A 22,045-nucleotide genomic window follows, 5' to 3' on the forward strand; every position below is an offset into this window, starting at 1 on the left:
GTTTGCAAAAATGACCCTACTTTTGCAAAAAAGGATTGTTTAATACCTTTGTCACCCCAGGCACAGAAAAATTAAAATCCAATACTCTCCAGGAGTCCATAACATGCCAGGTTTACTGACAGTGAACAGAGTTAAAATGGCCAACAACCAAGGGGTGAGGGGTTTTATTTGAAGGGCCCAGCAACAAAATGATGGAAAATATGATCACAGATGTTGCACTAGCGGCAAATGTGAACATCCTTTAGATACAGTGACAGGCAGCCACTGTGAAAACTGCTGTCAGTTCAACTTCACAGATATTCAAAAGATAAACACACAGATGGAAATTTCTTGGAGGGGAATCATGCTGTTCATTATCAGAAGCAACGAAACATGGATGATATGATGGGGTGACAGTAAGAGGCTTGCATAAGCATTTATCTTTTAAGTTTAGAGTAGATAATTGACAATAAAGCTGTAATGAGAGCATATGCAGAGATGGAGTCTAAGGGTCACATGACATGGTTTGCAGTCTCCCAATAACAGCCTATGTAGGTGTCATCAAACAATGTATCTTTTACCACATGTGTACCACACCCCACTTACAGTAAAACATAACTATATGTAACAAAATGTTTTGTACCTAAATATATGAATGAACATCAGCTTAGTGCATGAATACGATCAGCCACTGAAAACAAGGACAATAACTTCTTGTCTGCCAAACTCCCTTGAATCTACTGGAATTAGGTCATTTATTCTCTGCAGTGATGTAGTCAGTTAGCTTTCTACTGACTTTACTGCTAACTTTTGCATTCAGACCCAACATCCACATGTTTGCGGAGTGAATTGTTCCTACAGAAATGACCCTCTGATGAACTTTGGTGTTTCACCATAAAGAGGACATGAGCAAAATGCCAGATGTAACTACACAGCAACAGAAGCAAGCATATTGCGAAATTCCACTCACATTGGCAAAAGAATAATACTTGTATTTTATATTTTTTATTTTTATTGTATAATTTTGTATAACCTTGTGTAACCTTCCCAACCATGGTTACATTGGGATAATGCTGTGTTGCATGCTTAGCTAGTTAATTTTATTGTATGTATGTATGATAATTTATACATATGCGAGCAAAATGGTTGCACTGTAGAGCCCTGATATAGCACTGCCAGTCAAATAAATTCTTCCATCTCTGGTTAACTTTTATTTTAATGTAATATGAATGGTTCCGGGGACCAGGGGATTCCACCCCAGAAATTGTAGCCATCTTGCCAGAGGATGCACCAAACAGCCTAATGATCATCAATCATAATAATAAAAAAGCAATTGTGGTTAGGGCACCCATATGGCCAGCAGCGGCCCTGCTACAGTGTGTCCCTATCACAGGGATTTTGCTGTATGCACATTCTAAGCACAAAGTGCTTTGGATTAAAAGCTATTGACAGCCCTATGAGTAAGCACACTAAAATATACTACACATCACTTCATCACACTGTTCTGTACCTGAACCTGCGTCCCGGAGCTATTTAGGCGCCACTGACAGCAAGTGTGGATGACAGGGTCACTTCTAAACGCCGCCCTTACAGGGGAGGCAACGACTTGATGGACGGAGAACTAAAGAGGCTGCTTCATTGCCTCACTATATGTCATAGGCTGTTTAAATATGGGATCCCCTCTGTAGATCACACACTTGACCAGTTGCGCCGCGCAAGAGTCTGATGGCTCATTTGAATTCAGCGATTCAGTGGGTAGATGTGGTACAATAGCCTATAGTAGGTAGTTGTAGTTAAGGGTCTTTGCTTGAGTGTGTGCGTGTGTGTGTATGTGCACTCCTAGAATAGAAAGCCAAAGGAACAAGAAGAAGAAGGAGAAGAAGAGAGGCGGGATCGGGCTGTGCCTTCTTGAAATCCAGGGTGAAGCAAACAGATAGTCTGTAAGAGATCGATCAGCACTTCGCGCTCGTGGATTTGATGGACGTTTGATCAGTGGATGTGATGCCCATATATATCATCGACCGAAAATTTCCCGACACACCTGGTAAGTCGCTCACGCACTCGGAGCGCTCCTTATAACGCGGTGCCATTTGTGTGCGTCCGCGTGTGTTTGTGTGTGCCCGAGTCAGTGCATTGTCAGTGTATTTTTGCGTGTGCGCACGCCTGCCGGCTGGGTGACACGGGGCAGCGTGCACCAGTTGATCATGCCACCCACCTTGGAATTTCCGATGTGCAACAGGAGATGGGGAGCTGGCACGCATTTAACTGGGTCTTGCTTAGTTGCGAATCACTGTGTGCTATAGCTGGATATTGTTATCATAGGACTTTCAACACCTAGTTGCATTTGGCCCTATCAAAAACACTTCTACTGTCATATTATTCCAACAAGGTATCCTAAGCTTACTTTTTGGTTTTGGTTCACTCACTGTATTATTGTGGGTACTGGTTGCTGTATCTCTTTAAAAGTTATTTTTCCCATTCCATCCATAGTGCTATCAGAAAAACCATTAGGAAAGCAATTTAAGAGGTGGACTTTATTTCAGCTAGATCACAGCACCTTTGGGCATCAAGTCTCCTCCCTCAACAATGATCTTTAAAATGATTTCAGTCTTGGGTGTGCAACCATAGGCCCAGTGCTGAAAATCATATCCCAGAGAAGGTGTTATTTTAAGTTAAAGTAGGCCAAATTTCTGCACTTATTCAAACTCAATTAGGTGCATGACATGTTCATGGCTTATGGCTGGTTGTTAAAAAGTGACTTTGTGCAAGTAGTCTCCTGTTGACTTGTGTGTGTGCAGACACATAGGTGTCTCAGTGACTGATGGTTTTAATATTGAAAATGTTTGTGAGGTCTCACAAGACATGGAGACCATTTATGTTTTAGATTTATCATGACCGACAGAAAAAGAGAAAGAGAGAGTTTTGACTTTTGCTACTTGTAAGAATACAGACACAGCAGCACATACCTTCCAAAACACACTCAGAAAAAACATAAAAGCCACATTATAAAAACAGTGATTGCATCCTGCAACAGCAGCAATAACAACAGTACTAGAAATGACAACTCACCTGACAAATATTTACACAAATATTAGGCCTTCCTGCCTAACAGAGCAAACATCAAGTACCTAAAAAACAGGTTCCTTTGTTGGCAGAGAAGCAATGTCGATTAATGAATAAATATTACCTGACTTTAAACACACACATACACACACACACACACACACACACACACACTCACCCTTGCTCTTTTTTGCACATTCTTTCCCTCCAACTTTAGATCCATGTTCCTTTTTACAGTACACAAAATGCAGTATCTGTGTCATTGTGTCAAAACTCTACACAACAGCCAAACAAGACACAACACTTAGAGATATACATCTAACTTCTATTTCAAAATCAACTTCTTCAATAAAAACACTTCTTTTTCAAAAGGGCATTTTTGGATCAATAAGAAACACACATGCATCATGTACACTACACATACAAATCAGCAACAACACACTGATGAAAACACTGCATGCTTTAGTACTTTCTAGGCCTTTTTTATTTTCTCATACAGGCCTCTGTTGATTGTTAAAGTACAGTAAATCTACTCACATTTACAGTAAACACACAAAGGCTTCAGGATTTAACAATTATTATTTACCTTTACAGGTTTTTACAAGAACAAAAACAAACAGAAGGAGAATTACAGTAAAGTAAGCAATACAATATGTTTTTTGTAAACTCACAGCAACACAGTAAATGCATTTAAATCATAGTGTACTGGTAAACAAAAATAGTTGTGTAAGGGATGGGGTGGATCACGCCTTATAGTAGGGTCTGACCACATCACCTCCTCTACATTACAAGCGATGTCCTCCCTGGCTGGCAACGGGAAAAATAATATGCCGCATGCCTCCTCCATTGCTTGCAGAAGAGGCATGCAGGCATGTGGTTGGCGGTCATACACTGTCCAATGCCAAGCCAAAAGAAATTCCTCAATCGGATTGAGAAATGTGTAGTAAGGGGGTGCTTACCTGAGGTCTGTTTGTAGTGCTACAGCTGTGACTAATTGGTGTTCAATTAGTTTTTAAATGTTTTAATGTGTGTGTGTGGGTGTTGCCAATTTCAAGTGTGTTTTGTATTTTGAATGGAAGTGTTTTTCCAATAACTGCAAGAGTTTTAATTCTTGAACAAAGCGTGTAATGTGAGAAACTGTGTGTAGTGTTTTGCACCATGTGTGTTGCAGGATCGATTACAAAGTGCAAAGCTGAAAATGTGTTTGTACTTTTGGTGCCTCTGTATGTAAGGCATTGTTGCTAAAGGTATAAGGTTTCCATGCTTTGCCCTAAGCATTCACTTCAAGTGTCTTAGCAAACGGGAAAGACTCTAATAAATTTTGCAGGAGTTTCATGTCTTGGCATGCACCGTGTCAGGATTAGAGTGAATTAATATAATGTCTCTCCAACGCTGACATACACACATGGCTTTATTAGAGCTCAGGCACTGCTGCTACAGGGATATGTTTGGTCGCAGAACAAAAACAAAAGTTGAAAGTTTCACCCCCTTCTGCAGCCAGAGAGAGGCTGACAAGAAGTTCTGATTAACACGTGTCATCCTACTCATCACTCATCATTTTTCTCCCGTGTTTTCATTTGTCTTTAAAATTACATCCTTAAAACACAAACAAAAGGTATCCGTTACATGTATGGCCACTCTCCTATAGTAAATTTTGTGACCCATGGTGAAGTCATTCATGCTGTAGTACTGGTGTGGAGATGGGAGAGCAGCCTCTTAGGAGCTGCAGTTGCTGTATTCAGTAAGTGCCAATTACCAGCCTGGATAATGACTATAACAAGGGGAGTTTACTTTACAGTGGGCTATTGTTTAGTCATGAGGAAGAATGATAGGGGGTTTGACATTCAGCAGGTCTGTGGATGTGTGTGTACAGTAGGTGATGTGTGTGCGTGTCTAGGGCTGCCTACACGTTCAAAGGAAGCTAAGAGACTTTGTCCTTTGGTCGAGTGGCGCTCTCATCTCAGCCAACATGCAGAGAGACCCACCCATCTGCACAGGCGCCTCATGACACCAGCTTGTAAAAGGGTGCGTGAGAGCATGGCTGTGGACGTGTGTGTGTGTGTATGTGCTTGTGTGTAGTGATTGCATTAATGTGTGCATGTTTGCACTGTCGGTAAAGGATTAAGGATTAATTACCTTCAGTGATAGACTTAACTGCTTGTTACTTGAACTTTGTAAAGTTTTCACTTGGCCCCAGAGAGGAAAACAACACTGTAAAGTGAGGAGCAGAGGAAAGGTCTCTCTTGTTTTCCATTCTTCAGAAGTGTGTGTTTTTTGTTGTTTTTGTCTGGAGTGTACTGCCACTAGAGGGTAAGAACTTCCATTGTTCTCACCTTTTGCTCCAAGACTTTTTGTCTTTTGTCTTCTTATCACTGCCATGTGTCTTTTATCTCTCTTTCACTTTGTATTTACTTTCTTCAGCTTATGTCTAAAAAAATGGGAATTTTTGCTTTGTTAATGTCAGCATTAATATATTTCAACAATAGTATGTTGCCAAAGTGCCAAAGAACTGGAAACTGGAGAAACTGAAATTAGCACGTTTGTCATTTTTTCTTAATGACTTAAAAGATTATATGATTATCAGAATTTGATTTTCAGTACATCTACTGAATAGTGTAATGTCAGAAAATAGAAAAGAATGTCCACTGTAATTTCCAGAGCCAAGATGAGATCATTAAATTGCTTGTTTTTTCTGACCAACAGTTCCAACCCCAAAATTATTAAATTTACACAGTGATGTAAACCAGATTAAAGCAGCACATGTTCATATTTAAGAAGCTGCACCCAGCAAATGTTTGGTATGCTGTCTTGATAAATGAAAGTTATTTGATGATGATCAAAATTATTGCAGATTAATTTCCTGTCAGTTGACTCATCGTTTCAGCTCTACACCTCAGGTGAGTTGATACAGCTGGCAGCTGAAGGAGGAGACCTGAGAATGACAGAGACCAACCCCCCAAAGTCGGCTAAGAAGCCCCGTTGGACCTCGCTGGAGATCGGCCTCATTACCATCGTCTCCTTGCTCTTCATCATCATCGTCACCCTCATCATCCTCTTTGCCACACAGAAGACTGGTGAGTGATTAACCAACAGGGGACTCGGGATAGAAAAACATTATTTTAAAATTTTATCAGACTGACAAAAACCGTGAAGTGATCAACAAAAATGTGTTGTGTAATTAAAAACTATTTTTAGTTTTTCTTGTCACCAGAGTATTGAGTGAACTTTTAAGAACTTTTGAAGATCACCTCTTTTAAGCTGTTTGCATGCACTGACATGATTTCCAGCTGAGTACATTGTTAATGGTAAGCTTGATGGTCCGGTGACGACACTAGAGATGTGTGCTTTTAAAGTGCAAAAGTACAACCACTGATCCAGAAAGAAGAATGCAGTGTGCAGAGGTCTCAGAGTTTTGTTATAAACACTGTAAACCTCTAACATTGTGCTATTTCACATATCAGACGTTTGTGCAAATTGTGAATAACTGTGCATATTATATCTTGCTATAAATGTCTTCAGTTCACGTTATGAGAAAATTATAATTTAATATGGACACACCCACCTCTCCTTGCCATGGGAAACCAGTCAAACCTGCTTCAGATCAATGTCACAATATGAGTATCACATGGGTTTTATAATCATTAATATCCTGACTGTTACTTTGCTTTCTGTTTGTACTTTTTTGTACAAGTGTATTAAACTTGCTTGTTACACAACATGATGGAAAGTTTTATTAATTAGTACTAAGTCCAAGGACGATGGATCACTGTGATGTGGTACAAGGAAAGCTACTACTATGATATTAACATGGATAATAAACAGCTTATTTAATAACTGACAAATGGAGCCACTGTGAGGTACAGCAGGTCAAGAATACAAAAACCGACAAAAAAGCCAATTTAATACAATCTAAAACAACGTGTGTATGTGTGTGTGTTGAGCTATTATTATCTGTTGGAGTCTTGTGCTTGATAAATATGTAAGCTGCCATGTCAGGGAAATGAGAAAGTTTAATGACTATGTCTATGTTCGCACTCACCTGTGTGCACATCATGTGCATTCACACATAATGGATAAAGCATATGTGTATTTAAGGTCAAATGACAGTTCCTGTGTGTGTGTGTGTGTGTGTGTGTGTGTGTGTGTGTGTGTGTGGGTGTGTGCGTGTGTGTGTGTGTGTGTGCTTGTGTTAGTAAATGTCAGAATGAGTTTGATTTATAGTTTGGCACCTAAATTATTCCCGACAGAATGAAAGCAACACTTCTAAGCAGTTTACGGGTATATGTGTGTGAAGGATGAGAGAAATAAAAAGAAATAAAGTAAAAGGGAAAGAGGAAGGAGAGATTGAGCATTTGACATAATGACTGATGACTGCAAAAATCCCACTGAGTGATGTTTTGTTTTGCATTTTTCTATAGATGAAATCTGCACTACAGCTGACTGCACACAGTCAGGTAAGCATTGTGTTTGTGTTTGTTTCTTTGTTTGCTCTCTTTATTGTCTCATTCTAAAGGCTTTGATTTTTCTCAAAGGAGGACAGAATGGGAAAATTGAGACTGCGGCAGAAGCCCGGGGATTTTATACATACTCTAAGAGAAACTTAGAGAAAACTGTGATCAAACAAACAGAAACAGTCCTGATCAGTAGAAACATGTTGCAAATTGTCCTCAGTTCATCTCAGAACAACTGTACAAGAGCAGCTGAGGAACTGGTAATGGGTATAAGAATGTATATGCAGCTTAAGTAAATCCATTCTGTGTACAAAGCTGAAATATTTCAACATAACCAAGTTTTGTAACTTAACTGTACATGTTCCTTGACCACATGACTGTAGTAGTGAGCTGATACCTTTCTCTGTCTCTTACTATAATTCTAGCATTCCCGCCAGTGGACACATAACTGATATAAGCCATTGTTTGTCCTAACATTTCTTTTATTAACTTTTTAAGCAAATAGACCCCCCCCCCCCCCCCAATTTCCCCCTGCCTCTTACTTTATTTTCTCAAAAAAAATCAAACATTTTTTATAGTAGAACAGCTTATTTTTCATGAACAACATGGCCATAGTAAATTAAAAATTTATAGCTCTACTTCAAGTTTCCAGCAACAGATGCCAATTCATTTTCGATGCATTTTTGGGGAACCAAAGTCCCAGATCAGTCAGATTTGACAGACAGCCTTGTCTCAAGAGATGTCTCAGCAGCCTTGTGTAATTAAAATGCAGCTCAAAAAAGTTTACACATTTCCAGTACTGGTGCTGAACTGAAACCAATTACTGCCATTATACATTTCTACTTTTTTCACAGGTCTGTGCATACTATTTTAATCAACAGTTAATTACATTTAAATGTGTTTTTGGGGTACAATATGATTTTTCCCCTGCTACTAGAAGAGCATGCAAAATTTTGGTGAGCATTTGGTGACCAAGGCTTAAGGTGATCCATAATCTCAACTGTGCTAGAAGATCAATTCCACTTTCCATTCACAATAAGGCTTCAGCCAGCAGCCGGTTATCTCAGCTTAGCACAAAGATAGAACAGGTGGATACAGCTAGCCTGGCTCTGTCTGAAGGAAAATTCCACACCTTTAACCGCTGGTTGCCTGAAAGTGATGACAAGACTGCCCCTGTCCTGTCCTGGCCAAGAAATAGTTCAGCACATAGCCTCCCATAATAGCAAGTGTCAGTTTTACGCACTTTCTGTATAGAGCAAACAAACTATATTTATAAATTGTGTAATAAAATGAGCAGACTAAAAGAGGATTAGAGGTACTGGCAGGTGGGTTTTGTTACCATCAGACTGAGCCTGAACTCTTGAGAAGAAACTGAATAAGCATATTATCTAAAATGTCAAACTATTGCATGCTAATATATTGAGTATCTCTGACCTCCTTCATACACTTGTTAAACAGGATGTATCATTGTCCATAGAAGTAGTTAGAGGACAATTTACATAGATAATAATGTACTGCTACGGCTCCTGCAGTATATTCTCAGAACTTGTTTCTTTCCTGTCCATGCAGCGTCTCGTCTCATTGAGAACATGGATGCTAGCGTGGACCCTTGTGACAACTTCTACCAGTATGCCTGTGGAGGCTGGCTGAAAAAGAACATCATTCCTGAGACCAGCTCTAGATACAGTACCTTTGACATCTTACGAGACGAACTGGAGGTCATTCTCAAAGGTCAGACACCTACTGAAGATGTAGATATAGAAATAGCGCAACATAGACAGGCAGGGAGATTTGTGCAAGATGTTGAGACCTGTGTTGCCTGTTTTCATTAGAGTAATTATGCTGCAATTAGTCCATAAATACGAGTTGTAAAGCTAGAACATAGAACAGTAAGTCTTTTTCAGTCCACTTGCTTTGTAAGAGGACTGAAAACAGCTTGATTCAACTGCGAGAATACGAGCTAAAGAGGACTGTCCTTCAGGGACTGCAGCTCTATAGATATCACAGATGCCATGGGAGTTTGGCTTCAGTACTACCATGTGAGCTGAGAGTTTGTCAACAGAGCTGGCATTATCAGTGAATGTGTGTATGTGTGTGTTTGTGTGTGTGAACATTGCTTTCAGGCTGTTTTCTAAAGACATCAACACACGGTTGTGAGAAAAATCTTAACTCTATGTTTGTTAAGTTAGATTGTGTGTGTGTGTGTGTGTGTGTGTGTGTGTGTGTGTGTGTGTGTGTGTGTGTCTGTGTGTCTCAGGTGTTTTGCCAGCTTTTAGCAAGCATCAGAGGCCTGTTAGTGTCCTTGTGTCATGGTTGATACATAGCAGGTCAAATTATGCTGCATATGTGTGAGCGCTTGTGTGTGTGTGTGTGTGTGTGTGTGTAAGGGTCCATATGTCACCTCAGGTTGTCTGAGGGAAGGCCAATCGAGTCCTGAGCAGTTACTTGGGTGCTAAATCTTCAGGGGGTACAAACTTTCCATGGACAACCAAAACTCTTCATCTACCATAAATTTACGGTTTATATTCCAGTCCCTTCCACTATAATAAAGACAGTGCAGATTGGGTGCAGGAGAAACAGAGTGATTCAGAAGGGTAAGAGAGATTTATCCTTAGTGGGAAAGGAAAACAAGGGTTTAAAGTGCGGTCTGTCTTGTAATTTGCACTGGCCTCAAACACTTTATCTGTCCAATCTTGATGGGAAAACCTCAGTCTCATGACTTGGGCAACCATTTCTCCCCCGTTTTTTTACTTTTGCTATCTGCCCTTATGTTGTCCATTGATGACATGTTGATTCTTTTTTCAATAAACCTGAATGTGGGTGGTGGGTGGTGAATAGATGTGTTTACTAAATCCAGAATTAAATTTGCATGATATTTAGTGTTTCATAGCCTATCATAAGTCTATAGCTAATGGAACAGTAACAGTTTTTTCTTAAACCTTTTTAGGGCCCGAGCACGAATCGTGCGAGGTCCCTAGTGAAACTGTAGGGATTGTTTTTTTCTTTTTCTTTTTTTTGTGCAAAGTAAGCTCAAGTTTGGGGGCTTAAACATACTCGAAAACTCACCAAACTTTGCTCATAATTCAGACGCGGCGAAAAATTACATATTTTCTGGGGTTTGCGCATGGGCGTGGCAAAATGGCTCACTAGCGCCCCGTACAGAGCAGTGCCTGGACAAAGTTTCACATACGTGTACAAAATTTCTGTGGTACATGTATCAAGTCCAGACGCACAAAAAAGCCTCTTGGAGCCATTGCCTAAACCAAACAGGAAGTCGGCCATCTTGGATTTAATTTTTCATTTAAATTTTCATTTTTGGCAATTTACACACACTGTACTTTAATGAACTCCTCCTAGGGATTTAGTCCGATTGACTTAAAATTTCTGCTGTGCCTTCTAAAGGCATTGACGATGAAAAGTTGTGCTATCTGTGAGTTTTCGTCAATGGGCGTGTCCGTGGCATCGATTATTCGCCATGAAACCGGAAGTTATTACAACTTCAGTGTACATGCTCACATCTGCACCAAACTGTACATTTAGGATGAGAGTCCCGCCCTGAACACATGTACATGCTGACATTTACCCACAGTCATAGCGCCACCTGCTGGCAACAGGAAGTGACCTTTAACGAAGCAGCCCCCGCCACACGTTTGACCTACATGTATGAAATTTCTGTGGTACTTGTATCATGTCCAGACGCGCAAAAAAGCCTCTTGGAGCGATGCCCTAAACCCAACAGGAAGTCGGCCATTTTGGATTTAACAGCAAGTTTTGGATTATTTACACACTCCGTACTTTAACGAACTCCTCCTAGGGATTTAGTCCGACCGACTTCAAATTTCTGCTGTGCCTTCTAAAGGCATTGACGATGAAAAGTTGTGCTATCTGTGAGTTTTCGTCAATGGGTGTGTCCGTGGCGTGGCGTCAAAGATCAAGTCTTCGCCATGACACAGGAAGTTGTTGTAACTTCAGTGTACATGCTCACATCTGAACAAAACTTTACGTACTTGATAACTGTCCCGCCCCGAAGATATCTACATGCCAATATTAATTTATATTCATAGCGACAAGTGCTATGTAGCGCCACAAAGGGGACACAGGAAGTGAGGTTTAACACCTTCATGCAGTGTGTAGCAAATTCACAGCCGCACCGGAGAGCTCCAGAATATGCAACGCGGCCGCCTCACGCCCCGACGCGCTACACGTGCGAGGGCCTGCCCAACAATGCTTGCAACTTTAATTCTTTTTGTGTTTGGAAAACAAATGTCTTAAAAGTCGTTCTTTGTGTGCTGATAGCTGTCGCTGTCCTCACTTTTCTGTTATTTCTTGATTTTAACAGATCAATATAACATTCATTAGGGTTTAGAGATTGGTTTTAATGGAGCCATTTAATTTCTATACCTTTTCTTTCGAGGGTGCTCGTAGTGGTAAAAGTGCATCTTCGTGCACTCTATAGTGTAATTATAAAAGGGTGTTATTGAAATTCTGGCTCTTATTCCTTCACACTTTGTTTAACCATGGGATTCTATATAATTCAGAAGTACAGTGAGATTGCTAATTAGATTTCTAACAAACAGAATAAGTTGGCTATAGAATTGTAGAAAAAAATCACGGAGGCAGCTCTGGGAATTGTCAGATAAATATGCATATGAACTTTTTTGTTGCGTCGTACATTGCTATATAACAACAAACAGCCCATCTGCTCTGTTCAGTTCTGCTTTCTTCTCCATAGCAGTCTTAACACCCATAAAAATCACACACAGGGGGGAAAAGGAAAATAAACATTGCTCAACAAGGGCTCATTTTAGGTATTTTGTTACTATATGTGCATTTACGTATATAGCATGTCTGTGTGAGTGTGTGGCGTCATTTCACACTTTGTTTTATTTTTACTGCGACTGAGACGATTTATTAGAAGTCTCACGTGGACATTTGCTGCCTGTCTGAAAACAGAGAGAAGGGTGAAAAAAAGACTAATATACTCCTCCAACTGATGATGAAATATTGGGCCAAGTGCAAAGGTTGATGTACTAGAATCATTGACTTATTTGTGCTAAATGCTGCACTTACAGCAGAAGGGAATGAAGCAGCCAAAGAACTGGTCCTAATCATTCAACAGCTTAAATCCCCAACAACCATCAGTGTTGAGCTCATTCCTTCTGGGTGTCTGGCTTACCAGTCAGAGTTAGTATGTCTCACACTGTACTGTATAGATATATGTTCAGGTTTACTTTCTGTGTGTAAGAGAATGTTGTGTATTTAAGATTATACATGATATTACAAAGGCATGTGTGCATTCTGCTTGCATTCACATACAGTAGCAACTAAGACCTACTAGCTCCTGGAGTTTCATTTTTTTATGACTTGTGCATATTGAGATGTTAGTGTGAGGCGTCAGCACAGTTGTGACCTCTGCTCTGGAGGTGACATCAAACATGCAACCTCTGATCCCTGGGGTTGGTTGCTGCCGCTACTCAGATGCCACCGCCCGCTGATGGAGAGATCCTTTTCCTGTCAACAGCTGCATCAGCCTGGAAACACCTGGATGCTCCTGTAGCTCCAGGCTATATGACAGCGATAAAAAAGGCTGTATGTGTGTGAATAGCTGTGTAGATTTGTAGTTGCTTGTAAATGCCTTGGATTGTTGTCCACTGCTGTAAAAGGCCATAAATGATTCATAATGAGGATCTGCACTCTCATTGTGACCACAGCCTTGTGTGTGCACACGATTGTGAGTTTTTCCACCTCCCCCTACTCAGGTGTGGCATGTTGTGCAATAATCTGCCCAATTAACTGTGAGCGTTTTAATTACTAACTGGTTTGAGTCAGGAAGAGGGATGGGAGGCGTACAACAGGCAGAGGAGGATGAAAGAGAGGATTTTCATCCAAACAAACAAACAAGATGAAAACTGAGGTTAAATGAAAGACAAAAAGAAGGGTGATGGGGTGTGGGGAGTGCTTTGAGGTGAAGTGAGGAAGAGCTTTGTACCCAGAAGATGACGGTATATTGAGAAGAGCTTTGAGGATATGTCAGGAAATGTGAAACAGCATGCGGTCGTCATCTCCAAGCTAAGCTGCATGTGTGCATGTCCACCTGTGCATGAGTACGTGTGTGTGACTTGCTGCTCTTCTGTATTACGTGAGGTGCTTCTCACATGAATCCAAGTCCAAATCTCATTGCACAGAGATAACTGCAGCCCCAAGAATGTAAACCAGCTTATGTTTCTTGCAGAATTTGGCATCACCCAGTGCGTCAAAGCATGTCTGTGACGTCAGAAAGGTGTTCAGATGTGAGGTTTTGTTGCAGGCGTGCTGTTAACAGTCAATGGCATACAGTACTAAACAGACTGCCTGTCTGTGTTTTTCCTGCGATAACAATAACTGAAACAGAGCTTATGTCAAACTCTACTGACTACAATGTGACTTTTGTGATAAAGGGTTTGTTCACATGAACTCCATGATATCAAAATTCCAGTCAGAATTATTGCACAACACCATAAATACTGTATTTCTCATAAACGTATCAAATAAAGATAGCAGACCAGAGGTGTGCGGCCAAGTAAAATAATATGAATATTAATGGAGTAATTCTTGGCCAACAAAAGTATATCGAATACAAATCCTGAATTGAATATGTTTTTCCCAGCGAGGATGCTTATGAATAACAGGATAGAGTTTAGACCTCCACCAAAGTAAAAATCTCCCCAGTTAGCCTCACAGCCAACTCTGGCCTAGGTACATGACAGAACTTTTTTATACAGTAAGGAGCTCACCAAAATCTGTGGTTTGCCTCATAGTTTTAGTTTAGTTACAAGTCATATGTAGGTTAACATACAGGGTCAACGATACAATGAAATGTGTTCAACATGAAACAGGTTGGCTCAGCAGTAAGAGTCAGCATTACTAGTCATGTAAGATAAAATAAGAAAATAAATAAAAATGATCCACATGCTAAATGAGAATGAGATGTGCTGTGGGTGGGTTTGTTGCCACTACAAAAAAATTGTCTTTTGGCGATTTTATAACACACACAGAACAGTAATCATTTCATTGTTGCTGATTGAGACCTTTGACTCTCATTAAGGGTCAACTCATTTCGGTTTCAACTTCTTTAAGAGCTTCTGTGTGCATGTAGATTTGCTTCATAATGATAAATTTGATGCAAAACCCTTACTGAAAACATTGAAAGGTAAATGCAGTGTGGAACAAGAGGCAGTCAAGGATAAAATAGCAATGCAGATAGGACAAACTCAAAATTCTGATTCTGTATCGTGCTGAGTGGTTTGGTTCAAATTGATGTGATGTCTCAAACAAACATCAGGTGGCACAAAATCCATTCTCAACTAAATCCAAACACGCACACACACGGGAGAGAGACAGAGAGTGTGTGTGTGAGAGAGAGAGAGACAGTGTGAGGTTAAGCCTTTGCTGTGGTTAAACATTAGCACCAGGCAGTCAGTAATCCAATCACACACACATGATCTGTGCCCTTTTGCAGGATGCGCCCCGTGAAGGGTCTCTATCTCAGGACTTCATTAAGATTAAATGAGCACATAAATAGTGCACACATGGTAATGAGAAAACCGGAGGATTAGAGAAATTAAAGGGTAGAAAGAGGCTGAAGTGAAATGCAGCCATGCATGAAGTAAAGTAGAAATAATGTAAATAAATGATTGAAAGCACTGAGCAAATGAACATAATAGTAATAGATTATGATTTTATATTGAAATAAACTTATACAATATAGATATAATATTTGGGGAAAAAGGTGTTTTTAAGACATGATGATCTGATCTGACATTAAATGAAACATTTCTCAAATATATTTTTGGAGTGTGCCGGAGGTGTGCTGGTTATCCCAGGAGTGCGGACGTGTACTGCAATCGTCTATGAATCTGGCTATGACAATGGCAATAGCGAATTAATTAATGAATTTATTGAATTTCTATTTGTAAGTCATGGATAATGGAGTGCAGTGTGCATGTTTTATGATTTATGTTTTTTTTAAACATAAATGCTTAAAACAGACTGGTGATTTTACACCGATGTAAACACTACAGGTGATAATATTTGTGGCACTCATTCAAAAATACTCTCCCAACTCACAGACTACAAGTCATATGGAACGTCTTTGCACTATGTAAATTATATGTTCTTCTTTTTGCTGATCTCTGAGAAATATAATAGAAGCTCGATCTTTATTGAGCTGTACAATTTCATTAATTTTTTGTGTATCTGCTGGCAACGGTACAGGAGGAGTAGCATGATAAATATCCATACGGAAAAGAGAAGAATAATAAGAAGTATGGGGAATAGTAATAGTGTGGCTATGCAAAGTAACTAGTAATTAGAGATTAAAGAAAGGGATACAAATTGTATATGTGTTAACTGCTTTCTCTAGCTGTCTTTATTGTCTGTCACTAAGTCCAGCAAATTACAAAGGAAGAAAAAATCAATGTAATTTTCTTCATCTTTCTCTTGGACTCACGGTCCAACAAGGCATCAGTCGTGTTGATGCCTTGTTTGACGCGGCGGGAGAGAATCCTGTCTGTTAGCTGTGTAATTTAAGATCTATCCTCTTTACTGTATTGATCTTGAAGTTGCATTGAGATGTTCAGTATCATGGGCTATATCTGTTGATCCAGATGCAACATTTATAAGACATAACTTAAGTTACGTAAGTGATAGTGATATTCAAACCATGTTTAAAGCGCTTCCTTTTAATTAATAATATTTAAAATTCATCATTTTTAGATAGGCTATATGCGTATTCACTTTTTAGATGTCCTGAACAGATGAGAATATTAATGCAACAAAAACAGCTGCATCTGTAAACTTTCTAATTAACAAGTTGTATCTTGGTTGTTTAATCTGAACAAAACGTTTAAGTGTTTAAAAAGTTGTCAATTATGAGTAACTTCCTGGAGTCTTTTCTGATTGCCTAGCAAGAAATAATCCAGCACATAACCCTCCATAAAACAGTGAGTTGTTGATTTTACACTTGTGTTTTGTACTTATTAAACAAACAAGGTGCTGGTTGGTGAATTTTGTTATCTTTGAATAGAACAATTTGCTTCCTGTCTTTGTCCTAAACTAAGCTGCTGTGTGTAGCTATGTAATGAACGGACAGATAAAGAATGGAATCAGTCTTCTCCTCTAACTCTGTCAAGAAAGCCAAACTGTATTTTTTAAAATGTAGAACAAAGTCTAATTCTCATTTCCAGTAGGATTTCTTTCATTTAGAAATGTTCTTTTAATATGTGAACTTCTGTGTTCTTCTCATATCTTAATGAAAATTGTTTTAGCTTTACAGAATATGTAATTTAACACATTGTTTTGCAAAAGAGGCAGGATTAGTGTCAGGCAGGTTGGGTTAGAAATGCTTATGTTTGCCTTGTAGTATGTCTGGAAAGCTAAAAGCCATATGCAAACGTATACCTCAATCCAGGTTTTTACATTCTTTAAAGAACAAGTGAGCGTCAGCAGCTGTCATTGTGAGTGATAAATGCATTGTAGCCTACTGAAACACACACTCTTTGCAGGGCTTGGTTAACTGACTTTGTGGAGTGGCAGCTTTGTGAATGCAAAGAAGAATGTTAGGCTTTCTGATACTAATTATTTATATAATTTTCTAACTTCAAAGACCTGAGTAAAAGTTAGAAATACAACTACAGACCTCAGATAACAAATAACATTTAACAACTTCATGGGCACTTCTATCTAACATGGGTGCATGCATTTCATGTAAACACATAAACCATCCAAATGAGTGAATAGAGTGAATTTGCGATATACCTTGCATATACATACAAATGCAATAATGTGTGATATAAATGTAAATCACAATAACGACAAACACTTTGCTGTGTGGAATTCATAAAAGCTTCTAACTGTTTTCATAGAATTTCAAAAGCCCATTTATCCCTTTCTTCTAAATTACCATAAAATAGCAAAAGCAATCATGACCAATCATTTACATGCATTTAGGAGGTTTATCACATGCACTTAGACTTTATAGAGATTTACGTCATCCATTATTCATGATGCATTCCTTATAAACCTTTGTGTAAAATTAACTGTAGACATATTTGTAGATTGAGAAAAATGTTGAACCCCAATCCAGAAAATATGACAAAACAATACTTTTCCGGGACAAAAATGAACTGTCAGACCCAAAGAAAAAATATTAATATTACATAAAATATATAATTATTGTCTCTTGTTAGGGCGGCGCGGTGGTGCGGTGGTTAGCAGGTTGTGGGTTCGAACTTCGGTCGTGCCGGCCTTTCTGTGTGGAGTTTGCATGTTCTCCCCGTGTCTGCGTGGGTTCTCCCCCGGAGCTACGCCTTCCTCCCATCATCCAAAGACTAGGTTGATTGGTGGCTCTAAATTGTCCTTAGGTGTGAATGTGAGTGTGACTGGTTGTTTGTCTATGTGTGGCCCTGCGATGGACTGTCGACATGTCCAGGGTGTACCCCGCCTTTCGCCCGATGTCAGCTGGGATTGGCTCCAGCCCCCCGCAACCCTGTACGCAGGAGGAAGCGGTTGACGATGGATGGATGGATGTCTATTGTTATACACAGTGGCTTGTCTTTTAGTCTAGTAACTAACTAACTAACTAACCGAGTAGTGCTGTGCCACTGAACCATAACCAGGTGTTTAAGGGATCACATCAAAATCTTTTCAGACTTAAACGACTGTGTGCTGCAAATCATGGAAGCTGGAACTAATTTGCTGAACTGTCTCAGTCAGGATTTGAGCTCCCAATCCGTGATAGGGCAAGCCATTTCTTTAAAAAGAACCCTATGCCACCCAGGAGCCCTGACGTACTAGTTGAACTGAGATCATCTTTGTGATTTGAGAGTCAAGCTCATGAGGTTGACTTTATATAGTGCAATAGTCAAAATTTATTTTAAATTAAGATACTCTATATAATAATGTAATATATCCCAAGTGGATCAAGAAAAACTACAAAATACAGCAGCCAGGCCATGTATCAAAATAAACTACTGTATTTTTGAATTTCAAAAGAATACTTTTACAAGATACCATGAAACTTAGTGACTAAAACTGTAGGCGATGTTAGAGGACATTTAGAAGTGACAAACTAGGGAGAAATAATAGGACCATTCGCTAGAACTGCCACACTGTTCAGGTTTGTCATCAGCTCACCCACCACCATTCAACTATTGTAACATTAAACATAATTTTGATGTTTGGCTGGTACCAACATTCATGTTACTTCCAGCTGGTGTAACTGTATTGTTGTTCGGGTCAAAACAACTGAGAGAGAGAGAGAGTTCTTGTGTTAGGAAAACGTGCTGTAGAGTACCAGAAACAGGTTGTGGCATTGGAATTATGGTCATTATTTGAAAGGAGAAGTGACTGGAGATATTTTTATTATAATTTAAGTAATGTGTTTCACTTGACAAATGACCAATTTACCGAGAACACAGATAATCAACTATGGGTTCTTGTATGCTCTGCTTGACTCGGCCTGCTCATTGTTGTGTTTTGTGGTGGATATGTGGCAGTGTTGCCAACAGGGGAGTTGCAAAGTTCCCTCTAGTTCAAAGTTCTCTCATTGCGTGATTAAAGGTTTTGTTTTTTGATTGTCCGCCACAGTATCAATATTATTATCAATGCCACATATTGATATGTGATTTTGTTACTAGTCCTATTTAAAATCATAGTTGATTGCAGAGTGCTGCGCATATAGCGCATAGCACTTAAAAAAAGTTATTATCAAGCATGTAAGGAGCCTAGCTAATGAGGAGAGCTATGTTAACGTTAGATCACAGCTGGTTTGTTCAGGTAAGCATGCTGTAGTCTACATAGCTGGACGTCAATATCAACTGTCATTCTGTGGGAAGCACTGCACTCTTTTGACAAAAAAGCGCTCTCTCTCTCGCAGGGCACAGTGGAGTTTGTGTCGGGGTTCTGTGCTCGGGCACAGTTAGCGATCACACTAGATGCGTACCGTACTGTGGCTGGACTCCGGAGCGATCACACTGGTCAAACGAACAGGACTTTGGCGATTAAACATGCTTGGGCACGGTACGGATCGCTTAGTGTGAGTACACCCTGAAATGACAATGCCGATTTATCTGCAGTTGGTGTGAATCGGCCAATAACACTGACACGCTGATAAATCTAGAACTGACTGACAAATCATCCGATAGTTGAAGTTGAATTTGAGCTAAAGTTTGAGATGCCTAATGGTTATGTGTGAGGATTTCTTTTTTCGAAAGGACAACGTGCACAGCATTTCTAACACTATCACAAAAAACACTTGTATTCACCATGGTGGTGATCTGAACATTTATTTAATCTCGAGCTCATGTTTGGTGCTGCTGAAAAGCGACAGGGGATCCTGAGGGAGTGGTTACAATTTAAAACCTCCAATATGCAACTCAGCGCCTTAAGGGCAGAACAGGAAAATAGTACTGTTGGTCCCATTTCCCCCCGCCTCACTTGAGGAAGTTTACACCCCAACACTTATCACTCATTTTCATTAGCTGTCTACATAGAGACATGTGGACCCTGAGGCTGAGCTAACTGGCCTCCATGCCCACAACAGGTGTTGAAGAGGCAATGAACACAGGCAATAAAACAAGCAATAGTGTTCACTTTTATTTTCAAAGGACCCTGTACTGCCACACCATCAGCTTTGCTATTCCTTGATTTCTTTACAGTTTTTTGCTGTGACTTCACTGTTCTGAGGTCACTACCCTTGATTACTGCTGTCATGCTGAGAATCCAATTTATAGCAACCAGAGTGCATATAAAATATGCATTGCATATTGCCACACTAATTTGTGGTTTATATTACACTGCTGACTTCTACAACCAATGACCCAGTTAATCTTAATCACCCAAATGAAACGATTAATTGCACTGCAACTATTAAATAGTTTGTGTTTAATTACTTATTCAATCCTTCAAAGCAAAGATTGGCAATGCCCAGTACAAGGGAACATTTTGTGCTTGTGTATTGGTGTATTAGCTATTGTTAGATCCATTTGATGATATAACGTTTGATCTTTTCAAAGTTGGCAAGTGGAAAATAATAGCCTGAATAGTGAAAACTGACAAAAGTCTGTTCAGTAAGGGAAAGTCAACATTTTGCTTTAAATTCTGTTCTCTGCAAAACCTTTAATATCATCGTAAGAATACTACATTTAGACATTGGCCAATTTTGCTGTTGTATACAAATTTCAGCTGTCATCTGAAACATTTCATTTGCTTTTCTGGAGGTTTCTATACATACTGTATTATGAAAACATGAACTAAATTCAGAATAATTAACATTTGTTTTCCATCAGTTTCATAGCATTTGTTTGTGCATGACGACGTTTTTTCCCCCTTTTCTTTTTTCCTCTTTGAATAATGTCATATTGTCTGTTTTGTCACTGGTTGCTATGTATTGCCACAATCTAAAGCCATCACTTTATTTTGTTGTTGCTTTCTGACACAGGGACAGACAACATGCCTTTATAAAAATGATAAATGCATGTGGACGACAGCTGGATTCTATTTTGAATCCACAAAAAACAACAACTCTACATTGTACCTGAGGTTATTTATACTGCTCTCTCGTTTCCCTTCCACATTCCCTCATTCCTCCTTTATCTTTCTGTCTGTGTTTCTTTCCTTCATGCTTGCTCTGTTTCTGTGCTCTATTTCTAGGTGTCCTTGAAAAAACAGTGGAGGGGGAAGCTGCGTCTCTCACCAAGGCTAAGACCCTTTACAAGTCCTGTACCAATGAGAGTGCGTCAGCAGGCATCAGATGTCAACACAGACTATGCCTTTTTATATCTTCTGTTGTCCTAAAGTGAACATTTTTCTTGCATTGCCAAACTATCATAAACATATAATAACCATTTTTATCAAGTATTGGTTTAAAAAGTAAGAATTACTGTCTTTCAGCTTTACAGCAGTATGTGATGTGTGTATATGAAGAATTTTGTCTTAGAAGTCACATCAATAAACTCCTTGATTGCATTTCAATTTGCATAGATTAATTATGCTTGATAAGAAGTACAATATATGAATAATAACAACATTTATTTTATTTTTAAAAAATTTATTTTCTGAATTTTGATTGGTATAAAATCAATGTATCCATTATTAAAAACAGATTTTTGCTTGTTTGTATATATGCTTCATTTAAGGTTTAATTGAGCTCAGAGGAGGGGCTCCTTTGCTGGACATGCTCTCTGATGTGTTTGAGTGGCCCATTGCTGTGGACAACTGGGAGACCAACTATGGTAAAGGATTCTTTTCCATTGTCACACACAGCAGATTTCATGCACAGGCAATTCTTTCTTTCTCACTTCCTTCTCTGTTCAGGTAAAACGTGGAGGTTGGAGGACGTCATCGCGAAGCTAAATGAGAAATATGGAACTCAACTCTTGGTTAACTTTTTTGTCGGCACCGATGACAGGGACTCCAATTCACACATCATTCATGTAGGTGTGCAACTGTAGCTAAAACACCCTCCTCTAGCTATATATACCCACCATGTTTTTCAAATCTCATTTCTTTGGCTT

The 22,045-nt window shown here is 39.3% G+C and overlaps 1 protein-coding gene across 5 annotated transcripts in view; it reads left to right on the forward strand.

Annotated features, from left to right (window-relative positions):
• The first annotated feature begins 1,636 nt into the window (after nt 1-1,636).
• The window catches only part of LOC119882886 (neprilysin-like), a 31,923-nt gene continuing 11,514 nt past the window's right edge, over nt 1,637-22,045 (forward strand). Inside the window, exons 1-7 of one of the 5 annotated variants that reach the window (XM_038693212.1) lie at nt 1,637-2,023; nt 5,910-6,116; nt 7,461-7,496; nt 9,063-9,224; nt 21,183-21,263; nt 21,668-21,763; nt 21,846-21,964. In XM_038693212.1, coding sequence (XP_038549140.1) covers nt 1,981-2,023; nt 5,910-6,116; nt 7,461-7,496; nt 9,063-9,224; nt 21,183-21,263; nt 21,668-21,763; nt 21,846-21,964 — 744 coding nt within the window. In that variant the 5' untranslated portion in view covers nt 1,637-1,980. Of the gene's footprint in view, nt 2,024-4,958; nt 5,353-5,909; nt 6,117-7,460; nt 7,497-9,062; nt 9,225-19,087; nt 19,308-19,407; nt 19,551-21,182; nt 21,264-21,667; nt 21,764-21,845; nt 21,965-22,045 lie in introns of those variants that run through there. The other 4 variants (XM_038693213.1, XM_038693215.1, XM_038693214.1 and 1 more) reach the window with 4 other exon arrangements.

This window comes from Micropterus salmoides, unplaced genomic scaffold, assembly GCF_014851395.1.
Source record: "Micropterus salmoides isolate LMB-PRFRI ecotype aquatic unplaced genomic scaffold, ASM1485139v1 Ms_hic_scaffold_3, whole genome shotgun sequence".
NCBI lineage: Eukaryota > Metazoa > Chordata > Actinopteri > Centrarchiformes > Centrarchidae > Micropterus > Micropterus salmoides.